Consider the following 20,550-nt stretch of genomic DNA (forward strand, 5'->3'; position numbering starts at 1 on the left):
GTGCCATCAAGATAAAATATTTTTCCCTACATCATATCCATAGACTGTTAATAATATACAGTCTATGATCATTTCAAAGGTTTTTGCATCTGCATATACCAGTTAAGGTTATATGATAAATAATCCAAACAACAGTTGTAAAAAAAAAAAAATAATACATAAGTAAAACAAACAAGTGAAATAATTTTTTTATCATAAAATATGAAACAAAAACATAGAATATACATAAAAAACAACATTTCTCATTATTTTAAGCTGCTGTCATGACTAAAATACCACTGGAGGGCAGTCATGTGTTGTATATTATCTGTTTGCCAGCTTTTAGTTTTTTGACCCAGAGGCTTTGGAGTAATACTGTGAGGGATTTACTCACATTATTAAAGACAGGTGGCAATGTCAGAGTTCTTGATGTTAAATGCTATTTACTCTGCAGCTAGAGAGAGAGGGGAGTAAAGGGCAACTCTGTTTAATGCCTTGTTTTGAGTTAAACATAGATGAGATACCACTTTATAAAACTAAAGTGTGTCTATGTTCACAGAACAAAATTACTATTTACCTTACTTTCTCTTTAGAGTAGTACGACCCAAGGAAAACATTGTACATGTTCCTAAAATACAGTTAGTCACCCTGCGCAAAATCCCTGCTGTCACATAAATCCTTAATCGGTTTTATATAGTTTAATCCGGCTTTGATAAAGCCATTTTGTATATTTTCATTTCATTTTCATTTATTTGTTTATTTGACAGGGACAGGGCTTATTAATCAACAGCAAAGTAAGTGTAAATGAGCCAGAGTTAGCTCAGGCAACAGGCAATGGCAACCTAAAAAAAAAAAAATAAAATGACTTATTACAGTCAGCATGTAAAAGCAACATACACAGACCAACATTCAGACAGGCATAATGCAAAACAAATAACAAACACAACACATCAGATAAAGACAGCAAGCAAAAAAAACAGACAATCTGCAGGCAGGTAGCAACAGTCAGCAGGCAGCCAGTAGGATAATGTCTACATATCTGATTATCAATAATACATTATTGATAAGTTCTTATTGAATAAGGTTTTTGGAGGCTGATTAAGTGCAGAATCCTTTCCAAGTTTAGGTATCCCCTCTTTCACAGTGGCAGGAGGAGCTAAGTTTTTAATCATTTCTTTATGGGTTTGGAAGGTGATCACCTCTGCGGAATCTTAATTGTCTGTAGAAACTGGTGATTTATTTTGGACATTGCAGATGGTTGTAGACTAAACACTTTATCCAACTTAGGTATTAGTTTAGCCTCCATTCAGTGCGGTCTTAGTCTACTTGGGAGGGCTATTCAGATGTGAATGGGTGTGAGAGGTTAGTCTGAATGGGCAAAACAAGAAAGACCTTTGTGCACTGGTTGCCTTGGATGCATTCATGCAGACAAACCCAGGTGTACATAACAAAACCTTTCAACATCACAAGGAAGCTTGTTGTTGTTTCAGGCACATCAGAGGGTTTTCATTAGTAGATATTAAAGACTGTGTTTTTTGGCACTAATTACAGGGAAAATAGAGACAAATCTCTGAGCTTAGTTAGGATTTATGTGCTTAGTTTACAAGCAGTTTTTAACTAGAGAAACTGAGTTGGGTTTAAATGAAGAAATGCCTGCAAGAAACTTTCTTGCAGGCATTTCTTCATTTAAACCCATGTAAATAATCACACATTATTCATTCATTATTGGAAACTTTGTATACTTTTTCTTTATTCGGGTCTCTTGCAAAGAAGATCCTGATCTCAGTGAGACAACCTGATTAAATAAAGGATATGCCTACACAGTATTTTACCTATAATTGGTGACAAATGACAAGTTCCTCCTTGAAATTTTAAGTATTATTTATAGGCTATTTGTGTAATGTATAATACAACGAAAGCTGTTTTTATCCTCTTAATTCAGCAATAGAAAGCATAAGTTGACACTCTTTTTAATATAATATTGAGCATGCTGGGTTGTCACATTTTCCCACAAAAAGAAATGGTGGCTGTTCCACCCTTTGTGCTTTCAGTATTGAACATATCTTAAACTTAGTCTTTTAAATCAATTTAAAAAAACAAAAACAAAAAAAAAACACAATACCATTTAATAGCTCATATAAACATTTTGGACGATTTTCTGGACATAAATGATTAAATCACCATTTGCCTCTCAAAAGTTTCAATGCAGTCTTATTTAAAGTCTACTAATGTAGACTTTAAATAAGACTGCATTGAAAGGCGCCTGAATTAACATATAACCCTAAACACTGTTGATTTGGCAGTGCCCTATGGACTCAAAAAGAACCGACAGACTGGTCAGCAGAGTTAATCTCGTCTAATGTGTAGAATTGGTCATCAAGTTTTCATGTTTTTTTATTTTATGGGATGATTAATATCTGGTGATGTTAAGGTATGGGTGCTGTGGAAACTAATTATTCAATTAAACAAAATTAGACATATGCAAACAAATAGATGGATTTGATCATAGGCTGTAATTGACGGACGTTTTCCATGTTTGTGTAATCCGTCCGTCTCAGGCAGGTGGCGCCGTTGAGCAGAGCAGCCATCTGTGACGTAGAATGCTACTACTAACCAGCAAAAGAAGAAGAATAACAAAAGCAGCTACAGATTTTCAGGGCAGTACAGACAACCCCTCTGGGTTAACACTTACTCTTATTTAGAAAAGAAAAAAATGTAAGTTAACTGGAACCAAAGAGGAGGTTGCGGTGTGGAGGCTTGTGTGAAGTAGTAGCTTGTCAGAAGCAACGCTGTTATTGTTTTCAGAACTGTTTTCGTTTGTGAATCCCGGCAGCTAAGCTAGCTCTGAGGTTAGCTCCTCTTCAACTGGCTAGTCAACGTCTGACAGACTTTCTGACCTGAGATAGTCAGCCCGTGTTTACCGTACAAATTAACCCTACACATCTCCCTTAGCCTGCTCGGTGCTACTCGTCAGGTAAGTGAGCTCAGTCGTTGTTTTTGTTAGACATACTGTACTGTACATCTGGTTTGCATATGCTGCAGGAGGGAGCACTTGCATCAGACTGTTATTGACAAATGTAGCTAGCTAATACAACTTAATTCAGGTGTTGTTTTGTTGTGCACTCAGACTCAAAAATACAAGCACATGTAAATCTCTAGGCCCTTTAGGCCAAATGTATACCTTTCTTTTAATTAGATAGGTAGATTATGAAAGCCCCACATTAACTAACACATGTGTTTTAATGTCTTTTGCTTTGTTCTTGAACATATAACTAGATAATGGCAATTTTGATTAAGGCGTGTACTACGATTATATTTCAGTGTTGATTTTACCAAGTACATATAACCCTACACTGTATTTGATGTGCTTATAGTTTGGAGATGATTAATGGTACATTCAAAATACCACCACACATGTTTGAGATATTAGCAAAATGTGGAATATAACCTCATAAGGCAGTGAAATAAGTCAATGCAATTGCATCGTTGAATTGTAATGCAGCCTTTAGGAAAAGTGAATGTGCTTAAAATGAATTGTCAATTTGTCTATCAACAGATAATCAGCAACAATTTTAATAATCTATCATTCAAGTCATTTATCAAACAAAAATGCTTGTTTCAGCTTCACAAATGTGTGAATTTGCAGTTCTTTTCAGCTGTTGGTTGGACAAAACAAGCAATTCAAAGATGTCACCTTGGGTCTGTGGATTTATAATTGCCATTTTTCATAATCTTCTGACATTTTATTGTAGACTAAACAGTCAATTAATTGAAAAATGAATCAACAGATTAATCAGGAGTTACATTTTTTGTAGTTGAAAGCCTAGGGAAAAGTAACAAGAACCTCTACAAGCTACATCACGATACTGCAAAAGCCAAAGTCCCTAACAATATCTTATCTAATGATTTTAATATATTTACCTATGCAGCTCTGTTGCAATGCTAAGATACAGTGCAGCTGACATTTATCACTTGACTGCTGACTTTTACTGTTATATTTGACGATTGTTTTATTTGTGTTACGTCTCTTTGGAAGTGTAGAGATGGGAAGTCTGGGCAGTAGGTTCCAGTCCCCCTCTCAGGGACCAGAGGAGGCTGCAGAGGGCACAAATAACAGCCACAAGCATGGATGTGAGTGTCAGAAGAGGAAACGAAATGCCCCATGTGACTGTGACAGTGAACAAGAGGAGGACGATGCCATACTGGATACACCTCGCAGGCAAGGCTGGTTTAAAGCAATCAATTCAGTGTCAAATATATTTAACTCGTCAATATTTTTAAATGTGTTTTTGTCTCTTCTCTGTTGTTTGTTTGTGTTTTCCAAACTTGAACAGGAAGAAATTGAAAAGCACATCACGATACATTTATCAGACTTTGTTTCTGAATGGGGAGAACAGTGACATTCGCATCTGTGCTCTGGGACAGGAGTGGAACCTCCACAAAGTGTACCTGTGTCAGGTAAAACATCAATACAAAACACCACAAAGACAATCGGTGATAGATTTTTTCATGTGCGTTATCATTGTCTTTAATACTCTTTCTTTTTCTTGTTTCTTTCCCTCCTTGTTGTATTTTACAGTCAGGGTATTTCTCCAGCATGTTCAGCGGCTCTTGGAAGGAGTCCAACATGATGGAAATCAATTTGGAGATCCCTGACCAGAACATCGACACTGAAGGTGAGAAGACCTCACAGAAAGCAGCAGTCGACTGTGTTTGTTTCTTAATGTGTTCTACTGATGGAATGTTTTTTTGTGCGTGTGCGTGTGTGTTTTTAGCTCTACAAGTCGTATTTGGATCCCTGTATCGGGATGATGTTCTGATCAAGCCCAGCAGAGTTGTCAGTATTCTTGCAGCTGCTTGTATGCTACAGCTGGTCAGTACATTGAATGAAGTCAGCTATTGTCTCATATGTAAAATTACAATCTTGATTTTGTACATGGCAGTCATATGATACAAAATCGAATCAAGTCTCATGGTATGTTGTTTACAGGATGGTTTGATCCAGCAGTGTGGAGAGACCATGAAGGAAAATATCAGTGCGAAGACCGTGTGTGGCTACTATGCTTGTGCCAGCGTCTATGGCTTGGATTTGGTCATGAAAAAGTCAGATTTTAATTATTTCAAATCACAGTTATTAAAAGGTGAAACAGTATTTTATGCTGTGTACACATGTCACACTTTATAATGTGTCGGTGCTTCTCCTTCTGCAGGTGTCTTGAGTGGCTTCTGAACAACCTGATGACCCACCAAAATGTCGACCTGATGAAAGAACTTGGGTATGTGTGCTCAGCTCACAGTTCTTTAGTTTTCATCGTCTACCCTATATCCTTTCTTTAGGTGTCAGGGTAACTTTTCTGATAATGAAGGTATTGGGTCTAATTTTATATCACCATGGACCTCATGATTACAATGTGCTGCTTAATTAAAATGGTCTCACATTAGTGCTGTGACCTTTTTTAATGAGGTCAATTCAATTGCTGTGTTGAGTAATTATGTTTCAAACCGTGGTTTAAAAAATATTGTCTGGGATCATACTCACCATTTGTCTCTGGCCTGCATTTACAGGGCAGAGGTGATGGAGCAGCTCATTCAGTCCTCTGACCTGTTTGTCATGCAGGTGGAGATGGATGTATACACTGCTCTGAAAAAAGTACGTGAAACTGTATATACTTTAATAACTCTGAGATACACTCACTGTATCATGAGACCTGTTTTCTAAGAGCTCTCTTTGTAATGTCTCTCTGCAGTGGATGTTTCTGCAGCTCAACCAGTCATGGGACGGCCCAATTAAGCAGCTTCTGGCTGATGCTGATGCGTGGCTTTGCAAACGCAGGACAGGTACAGTAAGGCCATATCTTATAAAAAGCAGTGATCTTCATATGCATTTTTCTTCATTGGTAGCCACACACACATGTTGGACTCTAATTCCAATTGACTTTGTTCTCCAGACTTGTGTGAGAAAGAGCCCTTCTTGAACACAGAGGAGGGTGAACCTTTCCGTTCAGTGTTCAAATACGTTCGTCTCCAGTATATTATCAATGATCTCGCATCTGCACGCATTCTGGAGAGAGACAATATTTTGCCCCCTGGTAAGATGTGTTTCTGTCTGACCTAATTTAATCATAAATGTGCTTCTTCTATGCTCCAGAAAAATGTATTTTTATATCTAGTATTAAACCTGTAAAGTGGTTTTGAATACAGTGAAGGATTTTATTTTAAATCAGTGTTATGGGCTTTCTCGTTACTTGATTGGTCATACTAGGAACAATAAGCCCAGTTATGTAGACCAATATTCTATTTCCATCTATGTAATAAATTCAGTTGCTTAAGTTGTTTAATTTCATTGTTAGTGGTATAACGAATTAGACTTAGAGTTATTATCGTTCATCCTAACATTTACATATCTAGGAATTGTCTTTTCCATGTGTTTATGCACTGTTAATAAATATATAAATATATAAATATATATATATATATATATATATATATTTATATATTTTTTCTATTCAAATGTATTCCAGATTGGTTAACGTCGGTGTACAAAAACCAGTGGTTCGCTATGCTCCGGACAGAATTTGACAATGATAATGGGTGAGAAGAAGCTGAGACTGAACTATTGTGATGCTGTCACCTGTATTTTTCAGCTGCTGTCTCGTCTTTATATAACCACAAAAACTGTATGCATAGAATATGATTTTAATGCTGCTGCGATGACAAAGGCACCTGTCTGTCATTAGTCCCCAGGAAGCCAACAAAGACGAGTTTGAGCTGAGCAGTATGAGGTGCGGCAGGAAACTGACTAAAGATGGAGATGTGAGTCGGACAGTCTCGCTGCTACAGTAACCTTTGCTCCTGTATAACGGATTATGTTAAATTATTACAGAAAAAAACCCTAATATTTCCCTCTCTTCAGTACTGCTGGCGGTGGACAGGCTTTAACTTTGGTTTTGATCTGCTGGTGACCTACACAAACCGTTTCATAGTCTTCAAAAGAAATACTCTGAGTCAGCCATGTGGGGGTGCTGTGAGTCTGCAACCTCGAAGGCATCTGGCATTCCGGTGTGTATTGCAGCCAACCTTTGAATATTTTTCTGAATGTTGCGTACAGGTGTGTCTATATCATTGACTTTAATAAGCAAACTAAGATGAGGATTTTGTAAAGTTGATACAAATTACAGGTATAATCTGTAAAAAAGAAGAAGAGTCGCAATTTTTTATTTGTTAAAGTTGCTTTACATCCACAATAATGTATTGTAAGTGACATTGTAAGTTGGGGATCCGTATTGGAGTTCAACTGCAACAGAATTGGTAACTGTTTACTAATTTGCTGTGCACATATTTCATCTTAATTTAAAATGACTAGTTGTTATAAACTTCTCTAACGATTAAGCAACAATCAATTGACTGTTATTTGTATTTTGTTGTTCTTGTTATAGCATTCTGATCGTATTAACTGAAATTGCTATAGAAAGCATGCTATCCATTTAAAATAACAGCCACATGTTTACAACTGAGCTTATTGGATTGTAAATCGTCATTACATTACATGTCATTTAGCTGACGCTTTTATCCAAAGCGACTTACAATTGCTATATATGTCAGAAGTCGCACGCCTCTGGAGCAACTAGGGTTAAGTGTCTTGCTCAGGGACACATTGGTTGATGTATCACAGTGGGAATCGAACCCCAGTCTCCCACACCAAAGGTAGGTGTCATATCCACTGCGCCATCACCGCCCCCACCACTGTCATGCATTGAAACTGGGTGTTTAATGTTTGTCTAAGGAAATAGGTCGACATTTTGGGAAACACATTCACTTCACAGTTAGATGTTATCCCTGGACGGAGCCAGGCTAGCTGTTTTCCCCTGTTAGAAGTCTTTATGCTAAGCTACGTTAGCCAGCTACTGGTAGTTTCATATTTACAGTATCTTACCTACATATGAGTGGTATCAGTCTTCTCATCTAACTCTCGGCAAGAAAGCAAATAAGTGTGTTTCCCAAAATGTCAAATAATAAAACAATGTGTATGTGTCTGCAGCTTTAATATTGTAAAGTATTTAACCTGCCTTTAACCATGTTATTTGTTCAGGTTACGTCTTGCCTCCTTTGATAGCCGTGGAAAGCTGGTCTGCAGTCGCTCAACAGGTTACCAGCTTCTCACTCTCGAGAAAGACCAGGTCAGTGAGCGCTGTTAACCTGTAGATATAGATGGCTCAATTGCTGTGTCATTCATTACCTTTCATAAGATGCTGTTCTTGACTTGCCTAATATTTCTCTTTTCCTTCCAATAACTCAGGAGTATGTGGTGATGAACCTTGACAGCCGGTTGTTAACATTCCCCCTCTACGTGTGCTGTAACTTCCTGTATACGTCGCCTCACTCTGACCCTCGTCCAGATTCCTCAGAACAAGAAAGCACTGCTCGCAGCGTGTCTTGATGCCTGTTCAGCAGCCATTAACTGCTACTATTCTTCTGGGAAAGCTGAGACACTGACACAAGCTTGTACGTACAATCCACCGCCACATTTAACACTTTCACTTTGACATTGGACATACCATCTGCATGCTGTGTAACACAGTGAGGTGTTTAAGGGAAATGTTTTGTATCTGTGTATCCAGTGTTTTTGGCACAGTAAGAATTAGCTACACATACATGGGGTTTACAGTGTAACAGAGACAGTGGCCAGGAGAGATTAGGCCACCTTTGTCTTCAAAGCAGCTTCAAACTCTGGACCTCTGCCATGAACTGTCTGCACTGGGATGTTGGACCATTTCTCAAGATGGAAAACCCCCAGGTCATTTATATTAATGGAACCACTCTGGAAACATTTATCAGTGTGTATGGGGGCATTATCATCCTGGAATACGGGAACATCATGAGGGAACAGCTCCAGAGGGACCTTTATTGACTTGTATGGTTGTTATACTTGTGATGAGAGGTGTGGCCCTGCACTCTACTGATGGGCGCGCTCAAAAACTCACCTGTCTTTTGTACTGATTTAAATTAACAGCTCTGTGCAGCAAGCACACAACATACCATACATACCAACAGTGTCCTAAACAATCCAGACATATATTTCACATGACTTGGGGCTACTGATATTGTACAATCTCTGCCAACACTTACCACATACCACCTGCACTCCATGTAAGCGCCCTTGCCCCAATGGAGTGCAGCTGATGACACTCAACAGGCATCACTTTTGAATTGCAAAAAACTAACTGATAGATGCAGTAAAGCAGCAGTTTCAATCTGTGTTGTAACACTTTTTAACTCCTGGAGGTCCACCTCACTCAGTCTTAATCTAGTCTACACAAGAGCAGCTTCTGTTTTTCAGATTGGAAAGTCCACCACCTCTTCAGTAAACTGGAGGAAACCGCATCACTACTCCCAGATTATACACAGTATCAAGAATCCTTTGTACTTTGTAAATAACATTTACTGCAATATTCACATTATAAAACAACATTGCATACAAGTGATAAAAGTAAAGTCACGAAGCCCAAGTAGCTATGCTTATGTTACACACCTCTATGTAAACCTGCATCGTCAGGGCAATAATCCAGATTAAACCAATAATCTTTATTCATGAGACATGACACTTCAGGAGTTTTTGTGCGTTAACCTCATTTACACAGTTTACACTTGGACGTACAATCATTGATACCAGCATTTCTGATGTTCACAGCATAATGTGAAAACTCCAAACAAACAGAAATGTTGATAGACTACAGATTTTGAGACATTCTGTAGTGTTTACCAGCTACACTGTCAAATCTCCATTTACTGCTGTTACTGAAATCCACTGATCCTGTTTTGCAGTGCAGTTTGTCCCTTGACACATTAAGGCACGCTGTTTAGACTGCTCCCATCAACACATGAAGTACCTTTGCAGTTATGTTGTTGTACACGTTTGTACTATTGATTAGGCAGTTTTGTAAATCTGTTACCTCATGCTGTTTTGAAAACCTGTAAAGCGGAAATGTACTGCCAACACATTCTCAGTATGACTCGCTTGTATAGCTGTAACTGTCATAAAGTTTAAGGTGTTTTTTATTTTTATTTATTTTATGACTTCATTGTATTTGTATGGATTTATTTTTGCAAAAGAAAATACAATTTCCAACAGCCAATAAAACTGCCCATTCACATGGGCTATGGTGCTATCACACGATCCTTTCTCTTTCTCCAACTAGGTCTTTACTACAGCTGCACATTTATTCATGCTTCTGTAGATATTACAACAGTTTCCTCTATGCTGAATCCTGATTTCCTACTTAGTGACGTTCATTGGAACCCATTGGAACATATTTGATAGAGCTGTCCAGCAATAATGTCTATTATATATATTAATGATTTATTTACCACTTATTGTGATAACTAATCCTTTATTGCATACATGTATCATTTTCAATTATTAGATCACTGAAAAACTTCAACAACCAGTCCTACACAACATATTCTCTGCAAAATGATCCAGATTCAGGTTGATCTCCTCTGTTCAGTCGGAGCAACAGCAGATCTTCATCAGGAATGAAAAAGCTTGGATAAAAACTAGCAGATTTTAGGCTTGGCACATATTAATTATTTAATAAATTACTAAAAAAAATATTACAGTCAACATACCTGCTGTCTGACAATTAAGCATTACGACGTTTCCAAAAGATGTAAACTACATTATGTAAGAAGCAGAGCGAAAGACCCCTGTCTGTATTTTCTGTCTGAGTGGCACAACTTTTGTTTTCAGTTGGCTTCTCTGCAGAGTCTGTTCTGGTCCCTGAAGTAAAGTTTGAATTAATTTAATTTCCCTTTCTAAATGTTTTGGGTAAAACAAATCCAGGATACAGAAGATCTTTCTTTCTAACTATGTAAGTTTGGAGATGATGCTTTTATCAAGACTCCAGCCTCTTAGTCAGTTACTTATTCTACATTTATAAAGGACTAAAAACAAGAATTTAGTCAAGAGTTCTGCCAGAGACTATCTCACATCCCAGTAACAGTTGGCTTGCCATGGTTTCCTCAATATTAGATTCCATTACAACAATTTTCTAAATAAACAACATAGATTTGGACAAAATAAATAGGTTGTGGGGTTTATATTAGATCTACAGTGTGTTTACTGCTTCTTGTAATTGTTGCTGCACAATGTTCTCCTGCAGGTACTCATACTGCCACCTTACAGTGTTGCCTTCTTTGTACCATAATTTGTATATAATGATTTTACCTGTCATTAAAATAAGAAAAGCATCACCATTGTCTTGTCTTAATACTTGCAGAGCTCATGTCGATTTCATGGAAGTAAGGCAGTCCAAAAACAGGTAGATCTACAGTACTTTTAATTCAGATATATAAACATATCTTACCATGACAGGTCAGACAATCACAGAACAACTCAACAATAAAATGGCAAGGGACAAGAGGGTTTATACAGGAAAGAACCTTTAGAAATTAAATATGGCTGGAAGAATTGAACATAAAGTACATTCAAAACTACATGCAGGAATAGATGCACATGTGGATAATGTTCATTGGGTGGTGTACTTTTTTTTTTACTATTTTAAATTTTGACACTCAGATATGCACCGAGTGAGTTTTTCCTTCTTTTTTTTGTAAGTGCACACTTTAATGCATGTTTCAGTTGGCAACTTGTTCACACACAATGACGCGACACAAGATGCATCATTGGATTTCTTTCTTGTTGCAGATAAGATCTAACGAAACTTTCAGCTCCCAGTCTCCAGGGAGGTTACCGTTTGTTAAATACACGTAGTACAATAACAAATCTCACAGTGAGCCGTTTTAAATCTCCACACCAACATTCAGAGTCACAGCCTCTAAAACCTGTCAAAGCTCTTCATGCTCTGCATCACAACACATTTTAAACTTTACTCTCCACCCTTTCATGGTGTTTCAGCCCTCTACTCTTCAGTTGTTACTGGTCAAACTGGCTGAGTTGACTGACCCTGCGCTTCTGTATGTGTAATGACCTCATTCTGAGTCTTAGGACGGAGAGTCATCCATCCCGCTCCTTACTGCCGTATAGAGTCCAAATTCTCTTTAAGTCTTCGAGTCATACTGGGGATCAGGTTCACATGGTCGTCCACACAACTACCCACACAACTGTCCATCAGTGATCGAACAGCTGGCTCCTTTGCACCGGAGTCGAAAAGATCCTTCGCTTTATCGTTGCAGTGCATCGTGCATCTGGTTAGACGGTCCTGAGGGGTCAAAGAGGAGAGATGGTTTAGACTGAATAAAAACAGACAAAAGTCCCAGTAGACATGTTTAGAGATTTGCAGGTGAAAATGCAACTAAGTATTTAGGCTGAAACTGGGCTGGAAGGTTTTTTAAATGTTGCATCTAACTATAGGTGGAAGTTTAGGCTTGTCCTTTTTGACAATTTAAGGAATATGTGTAAATGCTATAGGAATATAGGGGATATAAAACAAATGCAATAAAATGTTACATCAAATATGTAAAATACAGGAAAAAATGACTATTTATAGTGCCATAAAATGCAACATATTGTGGCAGGTTTGATTAGAAATGCCACACTGAAATATAACCTTATTGTCATTGAAAGCATGCTGGAACACCTGTTACCTAAAGACTTAAACCAAACGTTCACTTTTAAAAATGCCACACACTCAAATGTCCCCTCACCTGAAACTTCTCTAGCTCTGAAGTGACCAGTCCCTGAGCTTTGGCCAGAGGAGTGTGACACCTCTCGATGCACTGATGCACCACAGACATGGAGTCTGTGGAGCGATCACAGCAGTCTGCACTGCACCTGAACATGCGACCCTGCAGCAAGAACACACAGTTGAGACATGGATATGGATACAGGTGCTGCACAGATCAGACTGGTAGAAAACCAACGTAACTGTTACTGCATGCACAGTTCATGTTTCACAGGCAAGACACCTACCTGCATTACACGGATGTGGTCCCTCTCCAGGCTTTGGACCATTTCTTCCACCTCATTTTGCACGCGTGCCTGATGTGCCGCTGCCATCTCTGTTTGTCCTACTCACTCCGCAAAGTCTTCACTAATATTCAAGATTCAGCTTTAGCATCTAAACTAGACCGGACTGACGCGACGTATTCGCGGCGTCCACGGCAAGTTCCTGCAGGCTACTTTACAATTTGATGATAACTAAGGTCACCTCCATTCAAGCATGCTACAAGATGAGTAGACGATTGCGCCACTTCCGCTTTACTTCCGCAACCTGTCAGGAAAAAAAAAAAACCCTCTTCCGTTTTGTGACTTCAAACCATTTTTTTTTTATCCTTAAGTCTATGGTACTTATCTTTTCGTGAGAAATCACAGAAGAGAGATGACAACTACCACGTAGCTCCAAACCTCTACAAGCCCTTTTTCATATGCACACACAAGTAAACTGCACAGATCAAAAGTATCCTAACTGGATTTAAAATAATTCAAAATTTTTCATAGTCTATTTACATTTCTTTTAAATATGTCAAAATGTATCTTTTGAAAGGTTATAATATGAACCGTGATGAGGCTCAAATCAATCTTCATCGTAAAAACTTTGCACCTTTCCATTGCAGTCCATCTGGAGCAGGGGTCACCAACCTTTCTGAAACTGAGAGCTACTTCATGGGTACTGAGTCATACGAAGGGCTACCAGTTTGATACACTCTTCTGAAATAACAAATTTGCTCAGTTTGCCTTTAGTTATATATGATTATTAATGATTAATGATAGTCATCTATGTGAAGACACTGATTACGTTAATGATTTCTCACAATAATTATCAACAATGACTTAACAAGGTGGGAAACAGATAATATCAATATTCAATTTTCATTTTTAGAACAGGCCTGAGGGCTACTCATGTGGTCCTTGGGGGCTACCTGGTGCCCGCGGGCACCGTGTTGGTGACCCCTGAAGACACATTTATCTCCGTTTTTTTTTATCTCGAATTAAGAGTTCACGGCCTTTATTGTGAAATTCGAACGTAAACGTGCCCGGAAGTGTGTCTGAATAGTAAGAGACGTTCATGGCGCCTCGACATGATTCAACCGTTGAACAAGTTTAGTTATTGACAGTTATATTCGTATAGTAGCTTTTGCTAAGTTTTATCAAGCGTTGAATATATCTTGAAGTGTAACGGTGAAGAAGATATTACCTCTGTGACGGCTAACTGCTTTTGGACCAACAGCAACCCTCTTCCTTAGTAACGTTAAGTTTTAAAACAGTGAGTCCACTCTGTCACTGTACCACTGAACGCTTTCTCTTTATAAAGTTTTTAAATATTAGAAAGACATGATAGTGTTGTATAATACGTGATGTTAATATTTCCTTTGTTCTTTGCGTGAGTCTGAACTCCTATGGTAGTAACCTTTGACCAAGACTGACAGAGACTGTTGCCTTCAAGTTATTAGCGGAACTGATCATGGGTTGTGTTTATTCTTCGTGTACAGATAGTGCAGTAGAGAACTAGCTAGATGCCCACAATGAATCCACGAACCTTGTCACTGAGAGCGCTGCTGTTTCTGGGGCTTTGGCAAATTGGGAGAAGAAGTCTAGCCTCAGCTCCAGAGCTGCAAGATCAACCCAAAAAGATAGGTAAGCCTGTCCCAGGGTGCATGTAAAAACAAAAACACACCAATCCTCCTTTCTATAACTACCTCCTCTATTTGTTCTGATTCTTCTATCTTCTAAAGTCTGCCTCACAAGAGATTTATACTATGGTTCTTATTATGTTTCTGTGGGGGGTGACCTCACTGTGACATTACCCAGAATGCAGTTGCATTGACATACAAGCAAGTTGAACAGACATCTTCATTTACATAAAGGGCATACTTTGTGCAAATTAGGTTGCTAACAGGTGGCACACTCAATTATACAGTATGTTATTGGCATTTGCAATAAAATATAGGGGTGGGAATTGATTCCCACCTCACGATTCGATTCCGATTCAGAGGCCAACGATTCGATTCTAAACCAATTATCGATGCATCTTGATGCAATAGTTTTTTAATGTAAATTTCCATGCGTGATTTTTAAAAATATACATATAAATCTGAGTTTACTACTCAGTTTGCTAATCACTTCCTAGACAAAGCAGCTAGACAAAGCTTAGATTTTGACATATACAGTATTTGTCACACACAAGTTTTAATGAAATGTTTTGTCTACTGAGTTTTTTATTTTGTAGTCATTCCATGCTTAAGCCTTAAACATGCTTGTGAAAGTCACCTTCTGTCCCAGTAATCTTCCATGTCAGAGCCTCAGTCATGTTTAAAGGTGGATAATTGGCTTCTTAGAACAAGGAACACGAGGTGGTCAGATGTAATGTGATAAAGTAGATGAACAGCCTATGTGTTTTGCCTAATTATTTTATGTATGTCTTATTAGATCATGTGTATATATACAACATTTATTTATTTTTTCCTTTTGGCCATTTTTGTGTGTTTTTTTCTGCACTCTTGCCTAAACTCTAAGTTGTTGTCCATTAGCTCATCCTCTTTCAGTCACTCTGTTTTTCGATTTGTACTTGTCTGGAGACAGTAACTTTTTAAAAATTTAAAAATGTTTTTAATAATCGATTATTAACTTATCAGAATCAAGCATCAAATCGCTCTAGAGAGAATCGCGATGCATCTAATAATACTTTTTTTTTTTTTCCCACCCCTAATAAATACCTGAAATATTTAAACTGCTGATTGGTTGTCCTGGGCGTCCTGTAGTCCCTTGTCAAATTCATCAGTCAGTTATTCAATATGAAAGAGCACCAATAATTTTATGGGATCTTTTTCTTATATATCTTATCTTTTTACCTATTATTTAACTGCATCAGGTTCTCAGTAGGTCACTTCTAAGATGATATTGCCGATACCAAAACAGGCCTCCTCAGTGGGAACAGAATTGATAAGTTGATTAATCAGTTACTTAATTGATACTGATAATAGATTAAGCACTTTGTCATTAATTAAGCAAACATGCCAAATATTTGCTGATACCAGCTTCTCAAATATAAGGATTTTCAGTTTTTCTCAATTTCAATTATTGTAAATTTCTGGGTTATTGGACTGTGTTTCAAATTAAAAAAGCTGTTTCAAGACGTCACCTTGAGCTCTGGGAAAATATGATGGACATTTTGTAGACTAAATGATCAAAACAATAACAAAATATTCATAAATAATAATAATAGTCAGATTAATCTATAATGAAAAACTAAATTGTTACAGCTGTAGTACAAAATTAAAAAAAATGGCATCTTACAGGGTTCATACGTTTTGAAAAAACCTGGAAAAGTAATGGAATTTAAAAAAATGCAAATTCCAGGCCTGGAAAGGTTTTGGAAACATAAAAAGACCCAGCAAGTTTTGGAAAAGTCATGGAATTATTTTTTTAACACAGTATAATAATATGTGATTAATAAATGTATTTCATGCACCACAGTATAGTAATATGTGATTAATAAATGTATTTCATGCACCGTTCTATTCGGGGCGCGATATTACGAATCCCACTATGAACCACATAAATTGTCATTCATTTTATTGTTAAATCTCTGTGGGTAAACTTTATTGTATAATGTCGACCGACATTTTCAGGAATACATAGTCATGGAAATTTGCCAAAAAGTCATGGATTAGTATTGATTAAAATGCGTATGAACCCTGATCTTAGCAGAATACTGTATTTAAGATGTGTCTATTTTAAGTATCTCACAAAAATAAAGCTGCAGGTGTCAAATAAAATGAAATTGGGCAGAGTTCAAATTACAAATATGCATATGGACCTCCAGTATAACCAGTGTTAATCAAATGAAAATATTCATATGAATATTTTATTTGATTAACACTGGTAATAAAATCAAGAGAATGATTTCAGATGAACGTGTTACAGTGTTGGTTTGCTTTGTTGTCATTGCTCCTTTAAAGCTGTGGTCGGAGCAGGCATTGGTGGCACAGCTGCAGCGTTTTACCTGAGGCAGGAGTTTGGAGCCGGGGTGCAGATCCATGTGTTTGAACCTGGTGCTGTTGGCGGACGACTGGCAACAGTGAACATAGGAGATCATGAGTATGAGACGGGAGGCTCAGTGATCCATCCTCTGAACCTACATATGAAGCACTTTATTGAAAAATTAGGTAACATATCCCAAGTTCAACAGACTCAGCACAAACACATTAGTAATTGCTACATAGGTCAGTATATTTGAAACTTAGAGAGAGCAATCCTGTTACATTATGTTGATTTTTCAGGTATTCCTCCGAGGAAAAATGTCCCCTCTAAAATGGCAATCTTTGATGGAAAAGAGCTCACGTTTGAAGAGAGTGACTGGTATATAGTAAATGTCTTGCACATGCTCTGGAGATACGGGTTCAACTTTCTCCGAATGCATATGTGGGTGGAGAGTATTTTGGACAAATTTATGAGGTGAGGAGGAAAAGTAGTTGTCATCATGGCTCCTAAATTTTATTCTTTTAGCATGAGATCCAGGAATATCAACATATAATTGCTGTCCCTTGTTCTGTTGGGTGTCTTAATACTCATGGGAATTCCCTTTATTCACAGGATCTACCAGTATCAGCAGTATGGTTACTCATTCTCCAGTGTGGATAGGCTCCTTCATGCCATGGGCGGCGATAGTTTTCTTACCCTGGTGAATCAGACGACGGAGGAAGCAATGATGGGCGAAGGATTTTCGCAGATCTTCCTCAACGATATTGTCACACCTGTCACTCGTGTCAACTATGGCCAAAGTGTCCGCATCAACGGCTTCGTGGGTATGTTTAACAATGACGTGAAAGATTCGGATTTGGTTTATCACATATCTCAAGGTTTTTGTTGAAAAGGCTGTCAAATAGAGGTAACATTGACTATTTCTTGTCTTCTAGGGGCAGTGTCATTAGCAGGAGCAGATTCAGGCCTGTGGGCAGTAGAAGGAGGAAATAAGAGAGTGTGCTCAGGACTGCTGTACCACAGCAAAAGTGAGCTCATCCCTGCCAGAGTGACCTCCATTTTAGTCAAAGTTCGACCATCAAAGACAGGTACCTTTTAACATTCCTACATTCGGTATGGAACTGGTCCAAACAATGGATTTCTCATGTGAATGTTTACACTTTTTTTAAATGGCAAATATTTAATCTTAACTTCCCTCCATCTCCCTTATTTTTAGGCACCACAACCAGTTTCTATGAGGTTAATTATGTTGAAGAATCAGGCCCAGCACACTCTCTGTATGACATAGTAATAATAGCAACACCGCTTCACCAGGGAAAGTCTGACATCACATTCTCAGGCTTCTCCCCTCCAATCCCGGCTCATTACCCCGGACGTTACCACCAGACTGTCTCCACTCTGGTCCACGGCATGCTGAACGTGTCCTACCTCGGGACCACAGAGCTAGCCTCAGAGTTCACTGTGTCTGACGTCCTCACCACAGACTCCAAGGACTCTGTCTTCAACAGCCTGAGCTCTATTGACCCTGTGTACATCCCTCAGGGTTACAAGCGACCCCCTGCCAGCCAGACCAAAGTCTGGAAGGTGTTCTCCCCAAAGCCGCTGTCCCTGGAGCAGATGCAGGACATGTTCATCTCCTGGGATTCAGTGTCAGAGACTCAGTGGCTGGCTTATCCTTCTTACCACCCACCGCACCGTAAGACGCCTCCCTTCATCCTGCACAACCGGCTGTACTACCTCAACGCTGTGGAGTGGGCGGCAAGCGCCATGGAGATGAGCGCCATTTCTGCCAGGAATGTGGCCCTGCTGGCACACCACCGCTGGCACCAACAGGTCAGCAAGATCGACCAAGAAGACCTGCACATCAGACTAAGAGGGGAACTCTGAAGAGGGAGAACTCTGACCCCTTTAAACTTCAAGAACAATTCCTGGTTTATTACAATTTGGATCTTGTTGTAGTTTTGGCCATCATCTCTATCTTTTACTTAGTAAAGTAATTGCTAAGATCTGGGAAAAGCAGTCGCTACAATTAGGTCTGACAGGGCAAAACACTTGAGCAGTCAAACAATCACAGTTTAACCAGTTTATCTAAACCACTGTATTTGATTGTTAACCCTTTAGTAATCCCTCATTGCACAGGAAAACTACTTGTACACACACAACCACTTCAAATATGGTGTTTTAAAGTTGAAGTTGAAAGTTTTTAGCGATGCCTCTGCTTTCACAGTTCTCAGCCGTTAACTTGGCGAGTACGACGTTATTACCAATAGGAATGTTGACCAAAACTAAGAAAAAAAAGACCAACTGGAATGATCCTTTAATCACCCTAACTGTAGCCACAGTTCATAATTCACCAGCAACAATAGCACAAATCGCACTAAAAGGTGGGTCAACATTGTACTGTGCTGAAGTTTGTAATCACTGTTAACCACGCTGAACTCCAGTAGACACATAGTGTTCCTCTGTGTACGTGTGTGTCATTTTTATATATTTCGTATGTGCACTACTTCTGTTATGAACATGGTACAGCTAACATCCAGCAACTCAACTTGTTGGTGATACGTAATCCAAGATGGATTTATGGGTCTTCCGATGATTTCTCAGCCTCTTTACGTCCTCAGCAGACTACTGTATACGTTGTTAGTGAGTAAAGACAGCTGTCAGCAAGAGACTTGGGCCACTAAGACGTTGCAAATCAAATGTTTTGATGTCAGTTATGAAAAGGATTAACAAGTCCATGTTTTTTCTTACTATTTAATTGTACTGATAATGTTAATAAGACTAAAATTGGACAGGCTAATAACACTAACGAGGTGTATAAATTCAGCATGTTAAAACAATGATTGTGCCTTAAAGATTAAAGTGTAATTGGCTTACGTCTTTAATAAATGATAAGTCTCCCTATCGTTTTAGAAATCATTTGTCCTGTGGGTCTTCCTGTGTCATCAGAGCCAGGCCAACAGGACCAAACTAAAAAGAATAGAATGCATTTCTGTGTTTTGTTGTAACATGGAGGATAATCTGTATTAAAGTAGTGCATTACCAGATGTCATGTCACTTTAAACCTACTGTACCTACCTAAACCACTTTCATGTTCTTTAACCACTTTGGGAAGGAAATTGTAGTTTGCTAAATGTTTCTTAAGAGCAGGTGTATTTTTCTAGATTTTTGAAAGACATTTTCTGGTTTGAGTATATGTCAAGACATACTGTAGCAAAAATAGTAATAGTGCAGTTGAATTGACAGAAAAAAAAAATCAGTTTAGCACTTAATTATTTTTGTAAATACCTAAAAAAAGCAATGTGGAGTATTTAGACTGGCTTCTTCTGTACAAATAAAACAAGGCTTTTAATTATAATCTAAACTTTTGATTTCAGATTTGAATCAATACTGAAACCTGAAACAGTGTGTTTTGCAAGAGTCTACAATCACAATAAAGGGAAGAGGCAATGTCTGCTTTTGTCTGCATTAAATTATGTTTAAATCCAGGTAAGATTGCTCAAATCTTACCTGGCAGACCGAACCTACCGGGTAACTTGGAGAGCATCTACCTCAGAACCTTGCCCACTCAAAACTGGGGTTCCTCAGGGATCAGTCCTCTCTGTACACCATCTCTCTCGGCTCTCGTCATT

General features: G+C 38.3%; 3 protein-coding genes across 7 annotated transcripts; 2 read left to right on the forward strand and 1 right to left on the reverse strand.

The window, feature by feature from the left end:
- The first annotated feature begins 2,546 nt into the window (after window positions 1-2,546).
- Window positions 2,547-11,188, forward strand: gmcl1 (germ cell-less, spermatogenesis associated). 3 transcript variants are annotated; one of them, XM_031278046.2, is made up of 15 exons: window positions 2,547-2,953; window positions 4,016-4,198; window positions 4,314-4,437; window positions 4,559-4,655; window positions 4,755-4,852; window positions 4,970-5,082; window positions 5,190-5,255; window positions 5,545-5,629; window positions 5,727-5,817; window positions 5,928-6,068; window positions 6,501-6,570; window positions 6,717-6,792; window positions 6,893-7,038; window positions 8,069-8,156; window positions 8,276-11,188. In XM_031278046.2, the coding sequence occupies exons 2-15, from the start codon at window positions 4,023-4,025 to the stop codon at window positions 8,414-8,416; spliced, it is 1,512 nt and encodes a 503-aa protein (XP_031133906.1). In that variant the 5' UTR covers window positions 2,547-2,953; window positions 4,016-4,022; the 3' UTR covers window positions 8,417-11,188. The 3 variants fall into 3 exon arrangements, with proteins under 3 accessions (XP_031133906.1, XP_031133908.1, XP_031133909.1); XM_031278048.2 differs by having other exon boundaries at window positions 4,021-4,198; XM_031278049.2 differs by lacking the exon at window positions 2,547-2,953 and adding an exon at window positions 3,658-3,678 and having other exon boundaries at window positions 4,021-4,198.
- A 394-nt stretch (window positions 11,189-11,582) lies between these two features.
- On the reverse strand, window positions 11,583-13,211 carry fam136a (family with sequence similarity 136 member A). The gene is made up of 3 exons (XM_031278052.2): window positions 12,908-13,211; window positions 12,643-12,783; window positions 11,583-12,197 (listed from the first exon to the last, which is right to left on the reverse strand). The coding sequence occupies exons 1-3, from the start codon at window positions 12,992-12,994 to the stop codon at window positions 12,009-12,011; spliced, it is 417 nt and encodes a 138-aa protein (XP_031133912.1). The 5' UTR covers window positions 12,995-13,211; the 3' UTR covers window positions 11,583-12,008.
- A 749-nt stretch (window positions 13,212-13,960) lies between these two features.
- Window positions 13,961-20,370, forward strand: pcyox1 (prenylcysteine oxidase 1). 3 transcript variants are annotated; one of them, XM_035993488.1, is made up of 7 exons: window positions 13,961-14,201; window positions 14,413-14,572; window positions 16,897-17,103; window positions 17,218-17,392; window positions 17,531-17,742; window positions 17,854-18,006; window positions 18,135-20,370. In XM_035993488.1, exons 2-7 carry the CDS (start codon window positions 14,452-14,454, stop codon window positions 18,803-18,805), a joined length of 1,539 nt encoding a protein of 512 aa, XP_035849381.1. In that variant the 5' UTR covers window positions 13,961-14,201; window positions 14,413-14,451; the 3' UTR covers window positions 18,806-20,370. The 3 variants fall into 3 exon arrangements, with proteins under 3 accessions (XP_035849381.1, XP_031133864.1, XP_031133865.1); XM_031278004.2 differs by having other exon boundaries at window positions 13,979-14,214; window positions 14,428-14,572; XM_031278005.2 differs by having other exon boundaries at window positions 13,979-14,201; window positions 14,428-14,572.
- Window positions 20,371-20,550: the final 180 nt, after the last annotated feature.

This window comes from Sander lucioperca, chromosome 1 (genome assembly GCF_008315115.2).
Source record: "Sander lucioperca isolate FBNREF2018 chromosome 1, SLUC_FBN_1.2, whole genome shotgun sequence".
Lineage (NCBI taxonomy): Eukaryota > Metazoa > Chordata > Actinopteri > Perciformes > Percidae > Sander > Sander lucioperca.